Here is a 22525-nt window from a genome sequence, read left to right on the forward strand (position 1 = left end):
TCAAACCAGCGTCGGCTCCACCTAGTACCGAATTGCTATAAGGCAGACGGGTTCTAATCGTCCGCATACCCACGGTCGCCGCACCTGTTACCAGCGACCTCAGACAGCAGATACACCCGCTTGCAGAGACAAGACCCTACATTATGCCCGCCCACGGCTGTAATTAGCGGCACTTACTGTCCAACGCTAGGTTGTTTGACGCAGAGGTTTAGCGTTCGCGTAACAAAGCGCTCATAAGTCCTGATATAGGCACTACCTGGCTACACAGCCCTCACTCCCCCTTACTCGCCCACCATTACCTCGCGCACTCCCACTTGCTCCTCCTCCCGTGCTTCTTCCCACGCTGGCCGCTCCTACCCGCCAACACATGCCATGGCAACCCGCTCCCGGCCAGCCTCTCGAACCCGCTCCCCAATCGATCAAGGGGAGCTGGGACCCCAACTTCCGGCAACCCCCTATGTCGAAATCGGGGAAGTCTCCCTCGAGCGAATTACAAGCCTCCTCCTTGGCCTCCTCGGCCAAGTTGAGCACCTTGAGCGGAAAGTGGAAGAAGTCCGAGAAGCAGGGGTTGAGGCCCGTACCAACCTTGAGAACATCTCTCAAGCCGTCGATACTGTCAAGGATGGGCTTAGAAGCCTCCAACTCCACGGGCCCCGGACCCCAGAGGACACAAAACCCCCGGCCGTGGAAGCAACGCCACGCCCCTTATCAAAAGTCGACCCTGTTGGATTGGCTAGTCGGGTCTTGTTCTGGCCCGAACCATCTAGAGGGCTCCCTTCCTTTGCCCAACCCACTCCTGTCTGAGCAGTGCCCCCGCGAGTCCCATCTCCCCCTCCATCTCCGCGTCTCCGATCCCCAATCGGGACAGCTGCCCCTCCTCCTCCGGCTCCAGTTGCCACCTATCCCGCTCCGGTCAAGGTTGACCACCCCGACGCCTACACAGGCAAAATAGGGAGCAAAGCAAAGCAGTGGCTGACCCGGATGTTGGCCTGGACCCGCCTCAATTCGCGGATGTTCCCCACCGACCAAGAGGTACTATCCTTCCTCTTGATGAACATGAAGGACACCGCTGGGGCCTGGGCCCACCCTCACCTTGACCAACTTGGTTCACATCGGGCCATCATTCAAACGGTTGAAGGATTTAAAACGGAGTTCTTGGCAGCATTCGGCAACCCTGACGCCACAAGGGCCGCTGAGCGGAAAATTACAACGCTTACCCAATCCGGCACATGCGCGGATTACATCACGAAGTTCAGAACCTTAGCCATGGAACTGGACTGGAACGACGCGGCCCTCCGAGGCCAGTTTGCCCGCGGCCTTCACTGGGAAGTCAGCCGTCAGATTGCCACCCGCGAACACCGACCCCGCACCCTCCTTGAGCTGCAAAATGCAGCACTCGTCATCGACAACGCTCTCCGCAAAGAGCGAGCTAGCCACCCGCCAAGGGATAATAAGTCTAGCAAAACACCCAACCCCGCAAGGGGGACGAGTACTGGCCAAATTACAACCGGTTCAAAGAAACTCTCTGACGACCCCAACTTTGTGTCAGAAGAGGAACGCAATCGCCGCCGCGCCGCTGGCGCCTGTATCAAATGCGGCAAAATGGGTCACAAGTTTGCGGAATGCCGCACGGGTTGGAAGGCTACCCCTATCGAGGACAAGGGGAAAGCCAAGGAAACCGCCAAAATTGGCAAAGACTCTGGATCCCAATCGGGAAAAGAGTAAGGGTACCTGCTGCCGCGCGCAAGGACCCCAAGGACTCTGGTTGTTTTGAAATTTGTAATATATCAAATAGTACCAATAGACACGCCCCCCTTTTTACAATTCCAATCCAACCAGAAAAGAAAGCGGAAACATTAGAAGTCCTGATTGACTCAGGCGCCACATCCTCCTTCCTCCACCCACGCACCGCCGAGGCACTACGTCTCCCTCTAATAGACCTTCCTTCACCCCGTACCGTTACCATGCTCGATGGGTCAAGCCCCCAGGCAGGAAAAATCTGGAAAAAGGCAGTACTTACCTTTACCTATGATGGCAAGAAGATGACGGAGACCTTCCTCATCTGTAATACCGGCAGTCATGCAGCCATCCTAGGTTTAAAATGGTTAGACGCCCACAATCCGGAAATAGACTGGAATACGCGCACACTCTCCTTCCCACACACTCTGCCAGAACATGTGGCCATCGCCGAGGAGGAAGAAGCTGACCAAAACCCCTTAGAAGGAGTACCCTCCAAGTACCACCAATATGCCAAGGTATTCGGAGAAGAAGAATTCAATAAGCTCCCTCCTCACAGGCATTACGATATAGGAATTGAACTAACAGAGGAAGGCCCCCTTAACTTGCCTCTGTATAGTATGACCAATGCCGAATCCGCCACACTCAAGGATTGGCTCAGGGACGAGCTCAAAGCTGGGAAGATCTGTCCCAGCAAATCATCTATCAGTTCCCCCGTCATGTTTGTCCCTAAGAAAGATGGTTCCCGCCGCCTGGTTGTCGACTATCGCCGCCTTAACAACCGGACAAAGAAAAACGTTTATCCACTACCCCGTCCAGATGACCTCATGGCCCAGCTCCGTGGTGCCAAGGTTTTCACTAAATTAGATCTAAGATGGGGTTACAACAATGTCCGAGTTAAGGAAGGAGATGAATGGAAGACTGCATTCCGCACCAAGTATGGACTATACAAATCCCTAGTCATGACCTTTGGTCTCACCAACGCTCCCGCCGCCTTTCAACACTTCATGAACGAACTGTTCAAAGACCTATTGGACGTATGCGTCATCATATATCTTGATGACATCCTGATCTATTCTAAGGATGACGCTTCCCACACACAACACGTTCATGAGGTCCTAAAGCGGCTAATGGAGAACCAACTGTTCTGCAAGGCGTCCAAATGCACCTTCCACGTCACCTCTGTGGAATACTTGGGAATCATTGTCTCGGATAAGGGTTTCAGTCTGGATAAGCTCAAGATCCAGGCGGTACAAGAATGGCCGACACCTACCAAAGTCAAGGAAGTTCAATCGTTCCTGGGATTTGCCAATTTCCTCCGTCGCTTTGTTGCCAACTTTAGCCACATGGCTAGGCCGCTACACAACCTAGTCAAGAAAGACACGCCTTGGAAATGGGACACAAAGGAGCAAGAAGCATTCCAAGGGCTAAAAAACGCCATTACCAACGCCCCTGTACTCTGCCACGCCGACCCTACCAAGCCTTATTTCCTTGAGACAGACGCATCTGGCGTGGCCCTAGGATCCATACTCAGTCAACGCCAAGAGGACGGACGCCTGCATCCGCTGGGATTCCTGTCAGAATCATTCAAAGGTGCTGAACAGAATTATGACACCCACAATAAGGAACTGCTGGCCATTATCCGGTCATTTGAATACTGGCGCATATTCTTGGAAGGTACCCTGCACCCCATAACGGTTTTCACTGACCATTGGAACCTGGAGTACTGGAAAGAGTCTAGAACCTTCAACCGTCGCCACGCACGATGGCACCTTCTCCTTGCCGGTTACAACTTCCAGATAGTCTATTGCCCAGGGAAACAGTCAGGGAAACCAGACGCCCTCTCACACCGCTCGGATCATGCCGATGTTCCCCCCGCCAATCAAACAATGCTTCCAGACCCTGTATTTGCCAATGTTGCCCTAGTCACACCAGAAAGGGAATTACAACGGCAGATTGAGTTGTCCCTGGATCAGGACAAGTCGCTAGAAGAAATCCTCCAATTCCTACAGAACGAGTCCAAGGCACCGCCCTCCATCAAACGCGCATTCAAGGATTATGAGATGGAGGCCGGTCTACTTTTCTATCAAGGACGAATTGTAGTCCCCGACGTCGGAACACTAAGGACAGATCTGCTCCGCATCTTCCATGATAGCCCCCTGGCAGGACACCCGGGAAGACAACGCACCCTGGAATTGGTATCGAGAAATTACTACTGGCCGGGCATCCGCAGTGACACGTATTGGCATGTAGACTCCTGTGAAACGTGCCAACGGATCAGGAAGCCCAGATACGTGCCTATTCCACCCCAGCCTCTAGAACTACCGACCAGACCCTGGCAACATGTTTCCTACAACATGATTGTAGACTTACCAAAGGACGGAAATCACGACTCGATCCTGGTCATCATTGACAGCTTCACTAAGTACGGGATATTTGTCAAATGCTCCAAGAAACTAAAAGCCCCGGAACTAGCGGAATTATTCTTGGAGCACGTATGGAAACGACACGGCATGCCTGAAAAAACGGTCTTGGATAGAGGGAGGGTGTTCAACAATAAGTTCCTGAAGGCCCTGTACAAACGTCTGGGAATCGATCCCCACTTCTCCTTGGTGTATCATCCCCAGAGCGACGGCCAAACTGAACGGGTCAACCCGTCCATCAAACATTTCCTAAGGGCATACTCTGGCATCAACCAACGGGACTGGACAAAATGGCTGCCCATGGCGGAGTTTGCATACAACAACGCCGTACATAGCAGCACGGGCAAAACTCCTTTCAAAGCCCTGTATGGCTGGGAACCTACCCTAACCCCATCAAACGTACCAACGGACGTCCCGGAAGCAGACGACCTGGCCCAAACAATGGAGACACAGTGGAGGGAGGTGGAATCAGCACTCCGACAGTCCAAACAACGGATGACAGCCGGAGAAGATGGAAGCCCAACGGAATTCGAGATCGGAGAAGAAGCTTGGCTAGACGCCAAGAACGTTAACCTTAAAACACTGAGTCCCAAACTAACGGAACAACGTCTGGGACCATTCAAGGTTATCGAAAAAATCTCTGACCGGGCTTATCGTCTAGAGCTTCCCCCAACTATGAGGATCCACAACGTCTTCTATGTGGGACTCCTATCCAAGGTAAAAAGGGACAAAAAACGTAACTTTGAAAATTGTCCCCCACCGGTCACCGTGGACGGAGAAGAAGAATACAAGGTCGAGGGAATCACTGATGCCGAAGAAAGGGACGGAGAATGGTTCTTCTGAGTCAAATGGAAGGGATACGGGTCCGAAGAAAACACGTGGGAGCCCCGAGAAAACCTGAAAAACGCCAAAAAAATTTTAGAAAAATACGAGAAAGACATGAAAAAGAAGGCCCTCGGCGCTGCCAAGGCCCTTAGAGGGGGGGCAGTGTCGTAGACACAATTAATACCAGGGAATTTATTCCCATTTTCTCGGATTTAAACGAAGGCAAAAACGGACTACATTTTTGATCACGTGACTTTGGCGCTTATATCATACGCTAAGCGCCGAGCCACGTCCCCATCCGCGCTTACCTCAGCACACGTAGCCACCTCCACCTGATGACATCATTATGACACGTCAGTGACACGTATGCGTGAGTAAGGCCAACTGCGGAGCGGGGTTCTTATTGGATTAGGTTTTGCATATTCTGTATTTGTAATTAGCCACTCTCTGTAATATATAAGGAGGCCAACCGACCATGGTAACACCCAGGTCAATTACCTCTTGTTGCATCCCTACACTGTACGAGGCCTTAGGCCAGTAACTACTTAGACACCACCTGTACTCGTCGCCTTAAGCAACTCCCTCATTGTAGATACCTAGCTGGTCATTGCCGTAGGGCTTTGGTCACTGTACTTAGATAGTTAGTCGTCGTAGGTAGTACCTCCACCGCCCTAAGCGGTTTTTCACTTAGTCTATACGGCCACAAGCGCCCACTGCCTCGACGCCCCTTAAGGACGTCTAGGACACAAACCAAAGAATGGCAATCCCCAGGCTGCGGAGACCATGCCACATGCCAAGTTTACGGTAGCATATAACGCTACCAAGGTAATTCAAAAAGGTTGTCAAACCCCTGGCCTGCTATGGTTGTCTTGACCATGTAGAATCAATGCTATGGTGCCAGTGAGTTCACAAACAAGAGGTTTGTGATATTGCAAGTCCAGTTTTCCACCAGCATACCACATTGGCAACTTAGGACCTTAAACTTAGCTGTTACAGCTCCAAACCACTTTCAGTTACAGCAACATAGAACTGACAACTTGTAAAAATGAAGAAAATACAATGATTACTGGGTTTAACTTTTAGATCTGCTTGCAAAATTGGGTGCTATTGTCTTTCAACTCAACAAGAACTTTGAAGGCCAAATGAGGATATGCTATCACAACTGAGAAAAAGGTATCTGATCTAACAAGTAAACGCTGGTCTGACATACCTAGACTAACTGGGTTGCCCAACATGTGCATGTATGCTTGGTTGACCCTAGCCAGCTGCCTGTCTGAAACAATTGGTCCAATTGGGATTTCAATAAGATCAAGCCAGTGGGATTTACTGAACCAATTGTCTGCTCTTCCTAGCTCAACTAGTATTTCTTTCAGCCCTGTATGCCAGCATTACTCTCCCAATAATATACTGAGCAGGAACCCTTACAAGAAGAGTCATGCAAATGGCAACCTGGACAGTGCTAGATTGTTTGCACTCTTTTTGAACAAAAAAACACAATAAAACATTACAATACACCAAGCAGCAAAAATATTGCAACCCCCATGAGGAATAGCTGGAGGCCAAGCAACGCACTTTCAGGTATAGGTTTATATACAAGATCTGTAGACCTGTATGAGAGCTAGGTGATGTCAAAAAACAGGGTGAAAATACCAATCTTGGTGTGCTAAACAGGGAGGATAAGAAACAGGGGTTTTTCCAGCCTGCCAACCAGTAAATATCTTGCTCAGAGCTGCTAATGGAACTTGAAGAGAAACAAAATCTGAGTAGTATAGCACTTTCAAGCATGCAGATCTGTGCGCTTGTTGTGGAGATATGCACCTTCAGATCTAGGGAGGGTTACTAGGAAACCTCCCATTTTCAGCAATTTCCAATTAGTCTCCTAGTAACCCCTCCTACATTGGAAGGTGCATATCTCCACAACAAGCGCACAGATCTGCATGCTTGAAAGTGCTATACTACTCAGATTTTGTTTCTCTTCAAGTTCCATTAGCAGCTCTGAGCAAGATATTTACTGGTTGGCAGGCTGGAAAAACCCCTGTTTCTTATCCTCCCTGTTTAGCACACCAAGATTGGTATTTTCACCCTGTTTTTTGACATCACCTAGCTCTCATACAGGTCTACAGATCTTGTATATAAACCTATACCTGAAAGTGCGTTGCTTGGCCTCCAGCTATTCCTCATGGGGGTTGCAATATTTTTGCTGCTTAGTGTATGTACTAAAATCGGCATACCTAACGATTTCAGCCATACGACAGACTTCATCAAAGCTACGAACGTAGGAGAGACAGGCGAGACGGATGGTAAAAGTTGCCTCCTTACATACTTCCATTCGGTTGATACAAGGTTTCCTGCAGCTCAGTTTCCAATCACGGTTGTATGATCTACCCTTTTTCGAAGGACGGGAGACACACCGCCACGATTCCCATGAAATACAGCCATACCACACACCCAGCCCCTGTAGGTCATTTAAACGCCGAGACCCCAGTGTGATTATACCCTTGGCATTCGAACACACTGTCACAGCGTGACTACTACGGCCGCGTCGAGCCGCCCCAGTGAGGTTCAAACAGTCCCAACTCAAGCACGAGTGTAAAATAAGCCATAGTTGGGCATCTTTTGGAAATGATCCTGGTTGAGAAGTCAAGAAGGAGATTAGTTCCGCTTTGTTTCCGGCTATTCATTGACTAGACCTTGTTCGATGTTGTGCATATACTCCCGTCAAATAGAGCACGTATATATATCCAAATCGAGCACTGGATGTGAATCCCTGACCATAGGACCTGGACGCGAATTCGGGTGGCTTCTCATGGTCAACACCATTGTGTACCCAACCTCTGCAATTTGAACGTGTCTGGCGGTTCATTGCACGGAACCAGGACGACAGTCCATCCTTTTGTATTTCATTCGGAGCTCGAACAGGAGCAGCCTGGTCACAGTCACGGCACGCGCACGACTTGCCTGCCTCGCATAAATGTGTACGTTCCCGAAAAAGATACTTTGGCTGCATTAAACACACCAGTGGAACCTAACCACGGACCGACTTTACATGTTTTACGTAGAACACCAAGAAACAAACAACCAAGGCCCAGCCCGAGTCTCAGCCCAAGTACTAGACCCAGTCCCTTCCCACTCGGCCCTTCCTCCCCGAAATCTTCGTCCAAGACTCGAGACTAAAAATAACAAAACGAAAACCCGCGCACTCACATTTCCATACTCATCGACGATCGCGCGGGGTAATCTATATCGGGAGGAAGAAGAGGATGAGGAAGGGGGAGGGAAGGGAGCATTTCAGGATCCCGAGTCAAGAGTGAACGTGCCGGATCGAGGAGCCTCAAGGGGGGGCCGCGGCACCCCACATACATTTCATTCTACCATTTCTTTTTTGGCTGTTATGTTTTGGTGGAAGAGAGAGAGAGTGTGTGTGTGAAGATCTAGAAGGCGTCTGAACTCCTAGGTTCGGCTACGGAAGGTCGGGGGCGTTGTGTAAAAAAAGGTTGCGAGTGAGTTTGTATTTACAAACGTTGTAAATGGTATGAATGGATGGTGATTTGTAATAAATCAGGATAAATGTAAAGGATGCTTCCGTAGAGGGATAACAGGCTTGTATGCAACTGTTGTATGTCACATCGTGGACGCGGTTGTATTATTAGAACTTACGTTGACTGTTTTCATGTACCATTATGTTCACATACATTCATTTACTCGATCATTTATCCTTACGTAGTCTTTCATCGTTCGCCTTGAAAGTCCAAACTCGAACCCATTCAGAGGACGTAAACTCTATATATAGCTAAAAAAAGAAAAGAACAGAAAATCAGCTGCCCTCCCCTTCTTCATTTCACTATATTTATAAATGTACAATGTGCTAATTTAGGAACCCGAGACCAACCCATGAGCCACTTTACGCCGCCTATAGTGCCAAAAGTAAGACAAAGCAGACGGGGAGGCTGCGCGCGCATACCATCAACGGATCAAAATGGTACTCGTGCATAAACCGTAAATCTCAGCTGACGAGATTCAAACGCCGCGACCGAGCTGGACCTCTGTACTGTACTGTACTGTACTTCTTTTCGTTTTCTTTTCGTTTCTCTTTTTTCTTTTTTCTTTCTTTATCTAGCACTTTCCGTCGCTCGCATGACCGATCAGGCGCTTATCAATCCTCATCACACGCACGAGAGAAAAAAAGTCACACGCTCATGTCACGCTTTATGTCTCATGGTGTCCATCGATATCATGCAAAAAAATATAGAAAAAGAAAAAAAGGAGAAAAAAAGAAAAAGACAAGTAGAAAGACAACAAATACGCAAAATAGGATGCAGAGGGGGAGATCATACGTGCCACACACACACATGGGACACATGGGGAGGGGCTTGCAAGTGCAGATGAGAGTAGCACACAGATGATTTAGGGAATGCAGAGGGGGCAGACGAGGACGACACACATGACTTTCTTGAGGGGCTTGGAATGCAAGAGAGGATGGAGAGATCATACGACATGTGAGGTAGGATAGGAGTTGTGGAGGATGACACAGAGGTTGATGCGAACAGGGAACATGACAAACGAGCAGGGGCAGAGGAGAAGAGAGAGGGCGGGCAGGACGTGGCGCGACTTAGCACAAGACGCAACCGCACCCTCCGCTGTGCTCTTCCCCTGCCTCGGACTTGACTTCGCGCACGATCATGCTGGCCCGCGTGGCTGCCTCGAATACGTCGTCGACTCCTTGGTTATTAAGTGCCGAGCACTCCTTGTACGCTCTTGCGCCTGGAAAGCAGTCAGTTGAATATGAGCCGAAATAGACGTCTCGATGAGGAAAGGTGGAGGGGCAGGAAAACAAGGTTAAAAGAAACGAGGCTAGAAAGGAAACTTACCAATCTCCTGCGCAATCGCTTCTGCCCTCTGTTTAGTCACATACTGCTTTCCATCCGCACTCGACCCAGACGCAGGACGCAAATCGGCCTTGCACCCGACGAGAATGACGGGCGTCTGTGGGCCACAGATGTTTCGTACCTCCTCGATCCACTGTATATTCACATTAGAATCGTCACATTACTGGGGGGATGACAAGAAAGGAGCACAAACCTTGACGGAAACATTATCCAACGAATCAGGCGTGTCGATCGAGAATGCAATCAAGATGACGTGCGCCTTGGCATATGAGAGCGGGCGAAGGCGTTCATATTCTTCTTGACCGCTGATGAACCGTCGTCGTTTTAGGCGTTCCGATCAAGTTGCGAATAATGGTATGCGCGCGTGCGTGCGTTTAACCAGGACGATTCGGGAAAAAAGGGGATCCGAGCCGTGATGGAATAGAGTCCCCGGGCGTGGCGCGTTCCGCAGCAGCATCCAGACCGAGTCGATCGGTGGTACAAGAGAATGCAGATCGGTGAGATAGGGGGTAATTCGGAAGTGCGTGCGTGCGTATAATATATGTGCGTGTGCGTGTGTGATGCGAGTGGGAATAGAGATAGGCCGAACAGAGGCGTTGTGATGTGTACAAATCGGGGAGACCGATGCGCACAGGTGAGTGACGAGCGAGGATGACAAGGAAACGCCAATTCCAAGCGTCGGGACGCGCGCGTACCAAAATCCAAGACGAATTACGCGCCCGTTGTCGCAGACCCGACACCCGACCCAACGCCACACCGGATGACATGATTTGAATGTGTCATGCATGGCGTCAACATGAGCCCGTCCGTGTTGGGAAAATAGGGTGGGCGGGAGATGGCGAATTAGAGAGAGAGATTCGAGTGCGGGACCAAGGTGCGAGTCAAAAAGGAGGCAAATGAAAGATATTGCTCGGTCAGCGATGGTCCGTTGGACGAGCGCCCGTACTCACGCAGTATCCCAGAGGGCCAGCTGGACGGGTTTTCCGTCGAGCCTGATTTCAGCTACATAGTTTTCAAAGATGGCTGTTGCACGGTTAGGTTGGTTGTGTGAGATAAAGTGGGCAGGAGCGTACTTGGTTCCTGTGCACAACAAGCGATAAGCGGGTGAAGAGGAAGAAAAAGAAGGCAATGCGTACATATTCCTTTGGAAACTCTCCCATGGCAAAGACACATAGCAGACTTGTTTTGCCTGGTCTGGGGGATTAGCGCCCATGTTTCGCAGTCGGAGGGGGGATGAACATACCGCAGGCGCCATCTCCAACGATCACGAGTTTACGGCGGATCTGTTGGGAGCAGATGAGTGGTGAGTGGTGAGGAGCTGAGAGAAGGACGGGGAAGAAGGTGACGTACAGGACCACTAGACGACATTACGGTGGAGGGAAGGAGAGATGAGAGGTGCGAGTTGATGACGCCGAGGGCCGAGTTTGTTCTTGACAGGGTAGAGTGTCACGCGTGATGTCACGTTTTTTGGGAGCCCAAGACTGAGGCTGTCGTTAGAGTGAGGGAGGGAGGGGAGAAACTAGAAGCAAGCAGAGGGCCAAGGGAGGCTATATAGTTGGGGGGGGGGGGAGATGATTTGCTCTACCGGCGGAACACGCTCCGTTGTCGTGGATAGCCGGAAGTTTGTGTGTCCGAGGGTGGGAGGCGGTGTAAGTACGGTGAGAAGTAAAACGAAAATAGAAAATCGATCCAGTCGTACGAGAGAGAGAGATAGATAGATGGGGACGAGACAAGTAGACAAAGACTAGTGAATATGATGGGGAATAAATAGGGAGATGTGACAGACCCCGTGATGAGTGGCTGGCCGGAGACGCGGAAGGGCTCAGATAATTCATTTTCATCCGACCTTGTCTTGAGAGATTATTACCCAAGGCATCATCGACGATGCGACCTGCGCCGAGCGTGCCACCGCCACCGACGCCGACGACGATCAACAAGAAGAAGAAGAAAAAGGCAGATGGGGATGAGGAAGGACCAGAGGATGCGGACCAGGTCTGGGCCCAGTTCCCGCCCGAGCTGCGCGCCTATGTCCGCGCCGAGTACGCCAAATCGGTCCGACCACCGAGCGTGCAGGGCCTTGTGCAGCATATGGAGCAGTATGGCTGGCGTGCACGGACCACGACGGACCCTCCGCCCGCACCGCCGCCTCCACCACCGCAACACCACCATCACCCGCAACCAACGAGTGTTCCGCAGCCCCCGTTCCCCTTTGACGCACAGCTCTTCTCCGATCCCGGCTTTGCCCTTGCCCTCGAGCAGCTCACCATTGCTGGTGGGCCCAAGCCGCCCCCACAGGACGACACCGAATACGGCGACTTTTACTCGGACGATGAGCCAGACGACGATGATGATCTTGTCCCTCCGCCCAATCTCGCCGCGTCCTCCAAAAAGAAGAAGAAAAAGAAGAAGAGAGTCCCTGCTACTCTGCCTCCTCCACCGCCTCCGCCTCCCATCCCTGTTCCGCATCCCCAGCCCCATCCTCACCCGCATCCCAGCCCAACAGCAGCAGCAGCAACACCACCAACAACAACAACGACGGCGGGCGGTTCCTCCCAGCTCACGGGCAGCAGGCAAACAGCCCATGACGTTCCAGCCTGCCCCAGCAGCACCCCAGCCCCCAGCCAAACCACGCGTCAGTCCACCGAGCTCGAGCACCGCGAGCAACACCAAACTATGGAATACAAACTCCCTCGAGAACGCCAACGCATCAAAGACTTCTGGCTCGGTCTCTCCGAATCCGAGCGCAGAGATCTCGTCAAGGTCGAGCGAGAGGCCGTCTTGAAGAAGATGAAGGAACAGCAGAAACACAGCTGTGCCTGCGCAGTGTGCGGTCGGAAACGGTACGTTCACTTTTCAATCCCCCACCCCTGCGTGCAACATCCCAGCTAATCGTCTCTCTTGCCGTACTTCAATCTATCCCAACACGATCGATTTCCGTGGAGTAGAGCAGCGATCGAGGAAGAACTCGAGGTACTGTACGATGCATACTACGAAGAACTAGAACAATACGCAAACATCCAGCAGCGGTACGCCTCTTCCGGCGGTACCACCTCTCCCCCCCTCGGTCCTGGCCCCTTTCCCGGATCCGTCGAGTTCGATGCTACCGGAGCTGTCGTCAATGCACAAAGACCTATCGCGCAGCACGATGCCTACGACGACGATCCCGACGAAGACGAATACGACGATGAAGACGCCGACGAGGAGGACGAGGACGAAGAGGACGACAAGCCCAATGGCGTTGTTCCGGCCCCTCCTGCCAAAGACTCGGGAACCTCGTTTTTAAATTTTAGTAACAGTCTCACTGTCACTGGTGAGTTGCCTTGCTTTCCGTCTCTTTGATCCACTGGATAACTGACTTGACCGTCTAGCTGGGAATATATTAACAGTCGCAGACGACCTTTTGAAAAACGATGGTCAAAAGTTCCTCGAGATGATGGAACAGCTAGCCGAGCATCGGACCAATCGGGAGGAAGAGGCGGCGGATAGCATCGCGGCTGGAGAGGACGAGGACGAGGACGAGGACGATGAAGACGATGAAGACGACGAGGCCGACGAGTACGAAGACGATCTCGACAAGGTCAGTCCTATTCATGGTACCTATGACTCTCATCTCATCCCTTGTATAGAAAATGGAAGACGGCAAACGCATGTTCTCCATCTTTGCGGCCAGAATGTTTGAACAGCGCGTCCTGCAAGCATACCGAGAACGCGTCGCACAAGAACGTCAGCTCCAGCTTCTCCGAGAGCTCGAAGACGAGGACAGAGTGGCGCATGAGCGAGAGGCGAAAAAGGCGAAAGAGAATCAGAGAAAGAAGGACAAGAAGCGGTGTGTCACCCCCTCCCCTCCCCTCTCCCCCTCCCTCAGCCCTTGGCATGGGGAGCGGGTTATTTGTCGGACTGGAACTGATGGAATAAATGGAAAGACAACAAAAGCTGGCTAAAGATTCCGAACGGGCTAAACGCGATGCGGATCGTTTGGCGGAAGAACAGGCCGCCCAGGTCGCGAGGGAAGAAGAGGCTCGCAGAAAGCGGGAAGAGCGCGAAGCCGAGCGGAGGGAAAAGCTGAAAAAGGAGGAAGAGAGGAAAAAGGCCAAGTTGGAGGCAGAGGCCAAGGCGAGGGAAAAAAAGAGGAAAAAGGAGGAGGAGGATAGGAAGAAGAAGGAAGAGGAGAGGGACAAGGTCAAGGGTGAGTCGACTAGGGCGGGGGGAACTCGATGCGGAGACAAAGTTGCTACGATCGACGTACGCTTCATTGTCTCGGCGATCCTCATGCCGTACGGTTCGTTTTGCTGGGTGTATGCTGACTGGACTCCATGCTGCCAGCCGCTCCACCACCTCATCCGCCTCCATCCAGACCCATCCCTACCCCTGCTGCTCCCGTCACCAAACCCCCAGCATTACCTCCAACGACACCCAAGAAGCCCCCGGTCAAGGCGAATACTCAGCCAATGAGCATGAGCGCTGCGAGCTCCCCCGTCAAACCCAGCACCATGCCACCCAAGGCGCCAACCCGAAGCGTCTCAGCATCGACCCCCGCCGCAGCGAAACCGGTCAACGGCCCCGCAAAGACCGTGAATGGCCCCACCACCAAGGCCGTAAACGGCCCACAGGGTTCCAAACCCGCTCCGATAACGTCTGCGCCCAAGGCTGCTCTCGCATCCGCATCGGGGTCGAAACCTTCCGTAAACGAAAGCAAGGTCGTGCCCTCCGCCTCTGGGTCTGGATCCAAGACCCAACGGGTATCGAGCACACCCGTCAAGGTCTCGGTTCCCCAGGTATCCACGTCCCAGCAGGCTCAGACTCAGGCGCAGGCGCAGGCTCAGGCTCAGGTGCAGGTCCCGCCTCGCCCGACAGGATCGCCGGCTACATCCTCGGTCACACATGCGTCGGTATCGTCCGTGATGCACACGCCCGGGTCGTCGATCACCCATACGTCCACGCACACGACGGGATCGGTGGGCTCGTCTCCGGCTAAACCTGTTGGACTTGGGTTGGGGCCTGTACCGATCCAAGCGTCTGCATCGGGGGCGAATCTGGGTTCGCAAGTGCCAGCTCCTGTTCCATCGGTCTCGGTGTCGGCTTCAACATCTACATCTGCATCTGCATCGATAGTGGGTTCGGCATCGGGCTCGGGTTCGGGCTCAGGTTCAGGTTCGGGTTCGAGCTCACAGACGGCACCTTCAAGTTCGCAGATCATTCCTTCGAATGCGCAGCCCTCGATGAGTACGATTTCCCCCGTGCAAGCGTCTGTTCCATCTGGATCGCAATTGCCTCCTATATCAGGACAGATTCCGCATGCTCATATGCATCCACAACTCCCATCTCACGCGTCGGGCTCGCAGATTCCACATACATCTGGATCGCAAATCCCGCATACGCCGGGATCGCAAATCACGCACGCGTCGGGATCACAGATTCCCCATCCATCAGGAACGCAGATCCCCCACGCGCCACCGCCTGTCCCGATCACGCCAGGTCCTCAAATCCCGCTCCCCCTCCCTCCTTCGACACCTTACCAGGCCTTTGCGCCCACACCGTTCATGTCACCTTATCCCGGAATGGCGTTTACACCCCCTCCGCCCCCGCTTCGCATGTTCCCGGCTACCCCGCCCGATTTTAGTGTTGGCGGAGCGTTCCAGCGCGGACTGACACCTCGCCGCGGGTCGATTACGGATTTACCGACCAGAGGACCGGTGAGCACCGGCTCGGTCGGGGATGCACGGGATTTAGCGTTGCCTTTATCCTCTCGGGGCTCGGTAGGGGACATACCCTCTCGCGGATCGGTCGGAGACATTTCTTCTCGAGGGCCAGTTGGGGACATGCCGTCGCGAGGATCGGTAGGGGATATACCCAATCGCGCAATCACGCGTCCGATCGGGACGTCTGGCGCTAGGCGGTCTCCTTCTCCCGAACGACATCCACTTGGATCGAAAGCTCTCGCAGCAGACGATGATGAAGTCGTTACACCCATCTCGCGACGGAATACGACCGTCTCGTGGGGGAGTGCGCCTGGAGTTGGGATGCTCCCTCCTGTTGGAATCGCGGTAGGGACGATTGGGCCTCCTCCCGGGTCGATAGGTTCGCCCGTACCGATAGGTGTAGGCGCGCCTGGACCTGGCCAAGGGCCCGGGCTAGTTGGTGCACCCGTGTTGGCCCCGCCGCATTTAGGGTCGCCTTGGACGCCCGCTCCCGCTCCTCCTACCGCGGTACCTCGGCCTCCGATGTGGCAACCCAACGGGAACCCATGGGGCCAGTTCCCGGCTGTTCCCTTTGCGGAACGATGAGCCTCTCGAGCCTTGGGGAGGAGGGGGACTTGGAGCACCGTGTACAACCCGTCCTAACCCATGACTATACTATTATCTTTTTTTTCTTTTCCCCAATTTTACTTACTGCTACTGTCCTTGTCCACACTCGCATACGCTCGACTTTCATTTTTTTGTCTTCCCCATAGTTTCTTGTGATCCTTACATTTAGTTGTCCGATTGCGTATATGGCAATGGCCAGGATGTTTATGAAGTACGGCAGTGTGGGAGTGATATGAGCATACACTCGTATATGCGTGGTTGGTGGGGAGGATCCCGAGCCTGTTTGCGCGGTTCGATCAGGAGAGTAGATTCAAGGTTCGGATTTTGAAAAAGTATACAGGGATGTGCATCGGTTTTGGATAATTGAACGCAAAGCACAATTGTAGATGTCACGACATATGTGAAAATCTGAGACGCAGATTCGCGAAGCGATTCATGAAATTTCAGCAGCGTAAGTTCTTTGCGAGGCGATAGTGCGACGCAGAGTTGCGTGATGTTCGTTCGTTAGTCTGGGTCCTGCCTCCAACAGCGTTGAATTAAAGCCCATAGACTATCATTTTCTACCAGACACACGCACCCTGGGTGTATCCGATAGAACTTGCTGTGATGCTCTGGGCGGTTAGGCCTTTGACCACTCAATATTTTTGAAATGATAGAGCTGTCGTTTTGGACTGGGTACCAGGGTAGCGTTTCAGTCATTAGCTGCACGCGATGGCGTCGTAGTTGTCAGGTATAAAGCCTACCTCGAGAGCAAGCATTTCCCGAGAAAATATATCGACCGATAAAGAGATTATCATATTTTCGGCGCTCAATTATTCGGAAACTATCCAACTATGGGTCGCGTTTGCTTGTTTTATGTCACGTGATACTACGAATACCTACCGTAATGTCCCGAAACAAGATGTGCTGGTGAGCTGACATTCTTTAACAAACTGAGATAGACCAAATCTGCATATACACGCTCGTTAATCTGAAATAACGAGTACATTTACCTGTAATATATTAAACTTGATACTAATCTATTCATGTAAATGGGGTTTCCACATACCTCTTTGAGATCCCCATGTGCGATTGGTAGGATTTGGCTGCGAGATACCTTAAGCCCTCGGATATATCACAAAGCTGCATGTATATTTGGTAGATATTAGTACAACCTGCAATATCCATCCTGTATTGTATACATCTTCACTCACAATCCGGAGGACATTGGCACTCGGGTTGCGCTCTATAGATCTCGGAGTAGATCCATTAGGCATGTACAGAGATGCCACACCCAAGTACCTGTTCTGCAAACACACTACTCCAAGCAGTAGCAGGGCGTTAGGGTGAGTATGCTTGCACCATATAATGAGTTCCTGGTACAATTGCTAATGACATTACTGTAAAGTCGATCCAACTTTATCTAGCTAATTGAACACCGGCGATTACCCGCTGCTGAATTCATGAATTATTAGTCCCGCGCTCGCTATACATATGATCGCTCAAAAACTTGACCGCGACGATTTGATTATTCCAAAGTGCTTTCTTGACATAACTAAATCCGCCTTGAAACCCTTGGGCATTCTGTGGCCATAGTACATCAAACTGAGCTACGTTCACATCTACGATATCATCAAGTATCTCAAGTGCGTTTTCATATCGCGTTAGCGATAGGTAGAAGGGAGTGGAACTGGATAAAATTAAAGACATGGGTTAGAACTGAGCCAATGTATTAACTTCAAAACGATTACTAAGTCTCCGAGGAACGTGAGAAAGATTCGAGGGGAATAACACAATGGGAACCAGCAGCTAAACCACGGTGAGCAAGATGAATTAAAGATTGGGTAAGGGGGATGAGGTAAATGCTTAAACACCCCGTCACCCAACATAGCCGGCCCCCTCTGACACATTACTTGGATGCCTGACTAATCTCAGCTCGAGAATATTGATGAACACTGATTTTAGATGATTCACTCACTGGGCCAGGGCCTCCGTTTTCAAGCTCGTCCTGTATCTATATGACGCACACATGATTCCCTTGCACCCCCCCCCCCCCGATGCATGACCAGGTAGGGCCGAAAGATGAGCAAGTGATGTAAGAGAGTCATGATGCAGACCAGATTTCTCAACACGCAGTACGACTCCGGCAAATATCCAACTCGCCATTACACACATAAAACCATCGCCCTCAAACACGAGCTTGATTCCGAGCAGAAGGAAAGGAGGCAATGGCAAGTATGACAGTCTGTCAAACTGGAGTGCTATGGCTAACGTTGAAAGGATTTAATGCTCGCTTTGGCAGATGCGATCCATGGATACTCATAAGGGTATGTCCATAAACTGCGATGACTTCAACCAAACGCTGAGAGCAATCATATCATAGATGTAGATATCCCGAGTCTGGATACTCCATTCTGCCCCCCCCCCCTCCGGGTAGCCATCTTACTGATAGTAGAATTAGGAAAGTATCTGAAACCTCGGAAGGTATTGGGAACCTCGGGAGCTCCAGAAATTCTGCTAATGGACCTATGGCCTCGTGGGTTCTTTATCACAGGTAATATATAGTTCTTAGCTTCCCTTCCGTACAAGGCTCTATGAGTCAAACAGCTTGCAATAGAAATACTATCCTGCTTAGTTGTTGACTAAGTCCAAAAGTTGCGTTACTGATGATTATGTTTTTTCGAATTACTTTACCCTCCAACTGGCGTCCAATACATATACACTGTACAAGGTTATAATGCTGAAAATTAGTGCGTGTGTTTAAGTGAGAATTGAGCTGAAATCAAGGTCAATACATACTGATTTTAGGTATCAATTCTTCTATAGTCTGATTCATGCTGAGGGAGGCATACTAACATTGTAATTTTCAGACCATATCCTACTGAAAAAAGGGATCTTTTACTGATGTACTGATTTTCAGGATCTTATCACACCACAGTGTATACGCATCGCATATATCATAATGTTCAGCCACGACAAACACTCTCATAGCTAATGGAAGAAATACACAGGGTTTTACTGACTTAGGACCTCGTCTCAGGCTGAATCACCGACTATCACCCCAAAGGCGGCAAGTCCGCCCAGCCCTACGCCAAGTTGAGCTGCCCCTGCGGTTGCTCCTAGGGATTGAAGTATAGCAAACACGCTTCCAGCAGAACAAGGCCCCCATAGGCGATGGATTGCCAAGCCGCTGCTGCCGAACCTGTGCACAATACAATATGTGATAAGATCGATTTCCAAAGCTGATATGAAGCTTTTACCTGCAGCCACCCCAGCGGGACCGAATCCGAATGTAGCAATCGTAACAGGGACAGCAATAGCTACTCCTGCCCCAACGGCTGCGGCTATCAAGAGCCTCCTCCAAATATCTGAAACTTGCATGTTAGCGATCGCCTTCGTAGCTTGGCGGAAAGAGACATTGAAGTACGGGGTTGACTAGCCCAGCTGTAGAACGCGTTCCAAGCGCGCCGAACTGCACGTCCAATAGAACTTAACGCGGCGGATACGTTTCCCATGGATACCAATAGTATGGTGTACGCTGATACGCGGGATGGATGGTGGTAGTGAAAGCAAATGATGGGGTGGGAGTTTCGCCGGAAGGTATCTATCTTTATATCCAGCTAAAAGGGCTCTACTCACAAACATATACATTGTTCATACCTGTGTACTCGGGATATACTCAACAACTAGGATATCATCGCTATGAATTAACAAGAAGTCATGTCAACTGGGATTTGTAGAGATATCCTGGGTTTCAGCCATAACAAAGTTGATATGAGCTCCATAGGTTTGATTCTTCATTCCAAAAGGGCAAAGTATTCTAATTGGGGACTAGCCACCCTGTGCCACTTGAAGTTATAGTGATCCAAGGCCTGGATCTGGCAGCGGGGACCTTGCGTAGCTGATCTGCGGTCCATCATACTGTTCTGCCGCGATAATCCTTCTTTCAATAAAATCACTCATGATAATAGCACTACACTCTCCTAACAAGTAATTTAAGTTAACGGTGCCTGTTACGGACATAATCGAGAATGAACCGGATCAAAGCATGCCAATTTAGAAGAATTCAACAAGATTACCTTTAACATAACGCTATATCAAAGAGTGCAACGTGTAAGGTTACCATATTTGGTTTCATGCCTTTCATTTGGGATAGGAAATTGGCGGGCCCGGAATAAGGGAGAATGAGGGCCACTCGCTAGCGCTAATGAGCAAGGAATTAACTCGGGCTTTCAAAGGGGGGCGTTGTGATCAACCTCTGTGCCCGATGTTCAATTTTGACCGATAACTTCAATTTGATCGCCTGGGGGAGGTGGTACGTGCAGAGCATAAACAAGTAACAAACGGATCCTAACAAACTCTGTCGAGTGGCCAGTGCACGTGGGTGAGTCACTTCCTGACCATTCCCAAGGACTCCTTCGTCCAGACTTTATTCAGTGTAATTACACTTCGCGTGAGCTGATCGTACACTATTACTCGTGGAGATACTTAAATTTAGCACACGTGACTTCGCTTATTGATTACGGTCAGCTGAATACGGACCGGGAATTCACTGTCGACGTGCGGCCCGGCGATTCCGCTTCGATTTCGTTGGTGGGACCTCACACCTAATCATTAAAATGTTCCAATCTACCCTAACTGTCTAAGGACATGGTCCGGAAGGAGACTACCAGGGACGCGCGGGCCCCGGAGCATCCCGTATATAACGTACTGGTACCGGGTCGTAAATCGAGCCATTGCATGATCTAGAGAACCATGTTGCGTAAATTACTCTCTTCCACAGCTACTCTGTCTAGTCTAGTGTTGGCAGTACCTGCTACGAATAACACAGGTCGTAACGACGGGATTCACTTGGCTATCGGTCCTACATGCGGTAAACTGACTTCAACCGGAGACACATCGGACCTCAATGCGGGTCTCTGGGATTTAAAGCGATATAAAACAATCGTAAGCTCGTCGAATATTTCTACATGTTCCGTGCTGAGTTAAGTTACAAAGGTCTCATTCGGAGATAGGTAATTCAGACTGAACTAATGTCGGCACCGTGATCTGACGCTCTGAAAACAAATAGCTTTACTGCCGGAGGTGTGAGAGATGGCTCACCTCTAGCTCCGGCAGTGATCACTCCTCCTTCTCCAAAAGCCGGTGGCAGGACAACCAATGGGCCAGGTAAGTGGCCTTGTCTCCTCCTTTTTATCTCGCTTACCTCTTTAAAGTGTGGATTGAATACATTGCAAATGATACATCCGCACGGTTTATGGATTACGCAGTATGTCACGGTACCGCTATTTATTGAACTGTAGCTAAATAGACGTAGGTTGGTGGTGCGGTTACGAACAAAACACTATGGCCAAGTAAGTCAACTGCGAGTGACTTTATCGAACAAGTTGGAATCTTTCTCAGTAAGAGTCCTCCAGCTGCTGTGAATTTGGTACTAGTACTGAGTGGCGCACCTAGATCAGAGCAACAAATTGGACCCTCTTACGACATTATATACGGTTTACTTTGGCATCAAGTAAATTCTTGCTACGTTCTCGTTTCTGCTGCTTACCCCTTCTTAGTGACGTTTCAGCCTCACACACGGACGGGGCGGAAAATCTCCCTGCAGCTGCCCAAGCTGTACTTGATCAAATCAAGCGTCTGTCCGCACCTCCAACTAACGCCCGTTCTTTTCTAGTCACCGACTCTTATGGGAGAGGAAAACGGGAACCTGCCGGAGAGGCCTATAAGAAGAATATATTCAATGGTCTTGCTAAACTTCACCATGGTTTGCCGTTCTTGCAAATAGGATATGCCGGTAGGTTGTTTCATAATTGCAGATCGCTTGCGTGAAATAAAAATATTTAAAGATTTCGGCTATATTTGGGACGCCGTGCTGAACACCTCACCCGGCTATGCGGCGTTTGGGTATAACAGTCCAGGCGCATGTGCACTGAACAGCAGCACTATCATCGGAGCTGTGAGCTTTTGGCCTTAATCTATGCATATGTCTTTTTCTTAACGCTGGTTCTAGTGCGACGATCCGGACCATACTTTTTATTGGATTCCAGGGTAGGTGTATTGAGAATATATGTGAAATTTTAGTCCGCTTACACACATAATTAGGCATCCTTCAAAACAAACCCATCGCATCATGGGTGACTACGTCGAATTGGCGATGAAAAGGTGCCGAACTTTGTAGCGTTCTCCGGGATGCGCAAGCAATGCATACGATCGCTGTAAACATAAACAGAACAAATTTATATCAACTACTGTAACGCAACGTTTTAACCAAGAAATTCCCAAGGATTTTCCTTTCCAAAACGGCCCGGGCCTCCCGTCCATGCTTAGTATAAGTACGTACATGAAGTCAAGAATGATCCACTGCCCC

General features: G+C 50.6%; 5 protein-coding genes across 5 annotated transcripts; 3 read left to right on the plus strand and 2 right to left on the minus strand.

Annotated features, from left to right (window-relative positions):
• Window positions 1–372: 372 nt before the first annotated feature.
• RhiXN_12005 (Retrotransposable element Tf2 protein) lies at window positions 373–5003 on the plus strand (the record flags this gene model as incomplete). Its single annotated transcript, XM_043331820.1, has 3 exons — window positions 373–736; window positions 809–1721; window positions 1796–5003. 3 exons carry the CDS (start codon window positions 373–375, stop codon window positions 5001–5003), a joined length of 4485 nt encoding a protein of 1494 aa, XP_043186581.1.
• A 4591-nt stretch (window positions 5004–9594) lies between these two features.
• Window positions 9595–11239, minus strand: RhiXN_12006 (uncharacterized protein; the record flags this gene model as incomplete). The annotated part of the gene is made up of 8 exons (XM_043331821.1): window positions 9595–9746; window positions 9854–10004; window positions 10065–10176; window positions 10822–10894; window positions 10945–10951; window positions 11008–11060; window positions 11115–11154; window positions 11222–11239. The coding sequence occupies 8 exons, from the start codon at window positions 11237–11239 to the stop codon at window positions 9595–9597; spliced, it is 606 nt and encodes a 201-aa protein (XP_043186582.1).
• A 516-nt stretch (window positions 11240–11755) lies between these two features.
• RhiXN_12007 (stress response protein NST1) lies at window positions 11756–16155 on the plus strand (the record flags this gene model as incomplete). The annotated part of the gene is made up of 6 exons (XM_043331822.1): window positions 11756–12711; window positions 12817–13181; window positions 13240–13448; window positions 13498–13697; window positions 13795–14150; window positions 14195–16155. The coding sequence occupies 6 exons, from the start codon at window positions 11756–11758 to the stop codon at window positions 16153–16155; spliced, it is 4047 nt and encodes a 1348-aa protein (XP_043186583.1).
• Window positions 16156–19191: 3036 nt separating this feature from the next.
• RhiXN_12008 (uncharacterized protein) lies at window positions 19192–19536 on the minus strand (the record flags this gene model as incomplete). The annotated part of the gene is made up of 1 exon (XM_043331823.1): window positions 19192–19536. One exon carries the CDS (start codon window positions 19534–19536, stop codon window positions 19192–19194), a length of 345 nt encoding a protein of 114 aa, XP_043186584.1.
• Window positions 19537–20910: 1374 nt separating this feature from the next.
• RhiXN_12009 (carbohydrate esterase family 16 protein) lies at window positions 20911–22336 on the plus strand (the record flags this gene model as incomplete). The annotated part of the gene is made up of 10 exons (XM_043331824.1): window positions 20911–21102; window positions 21154–21170; window positions 21227–21324; window positions 21372–21424; window positions 21473–21557; window positions 21613–21670; window positions 21717–21952; window positions 22005–22114; window positions 22169–22206; window positions 22261–22336. The coding sequence occupies 10 exons, from the start codon at window positions 20911–20913 to the stop codon at window positions 22334–22336; spliced, it is 963 nt and encodes a 320-aa protein (XP_043186585.1).
• Between the last annotated feature and the right edge of the window lie 189 nt (window positions 22337–22525).

Source organism: Rhizoctonia solani, chromosome 15 (genome assembly GCF_016906535.1).
Source record: "Rhizoctonia solani chromosome 15, complete sequence".
NCBI classification, from domain to species: Eukaryota; Fungi; Basidiomycota; class Agaricomycetes; order Cantharellales; family Ceratobasidiaceae; genus Rhizoctonia; species Rhizoctonia solani.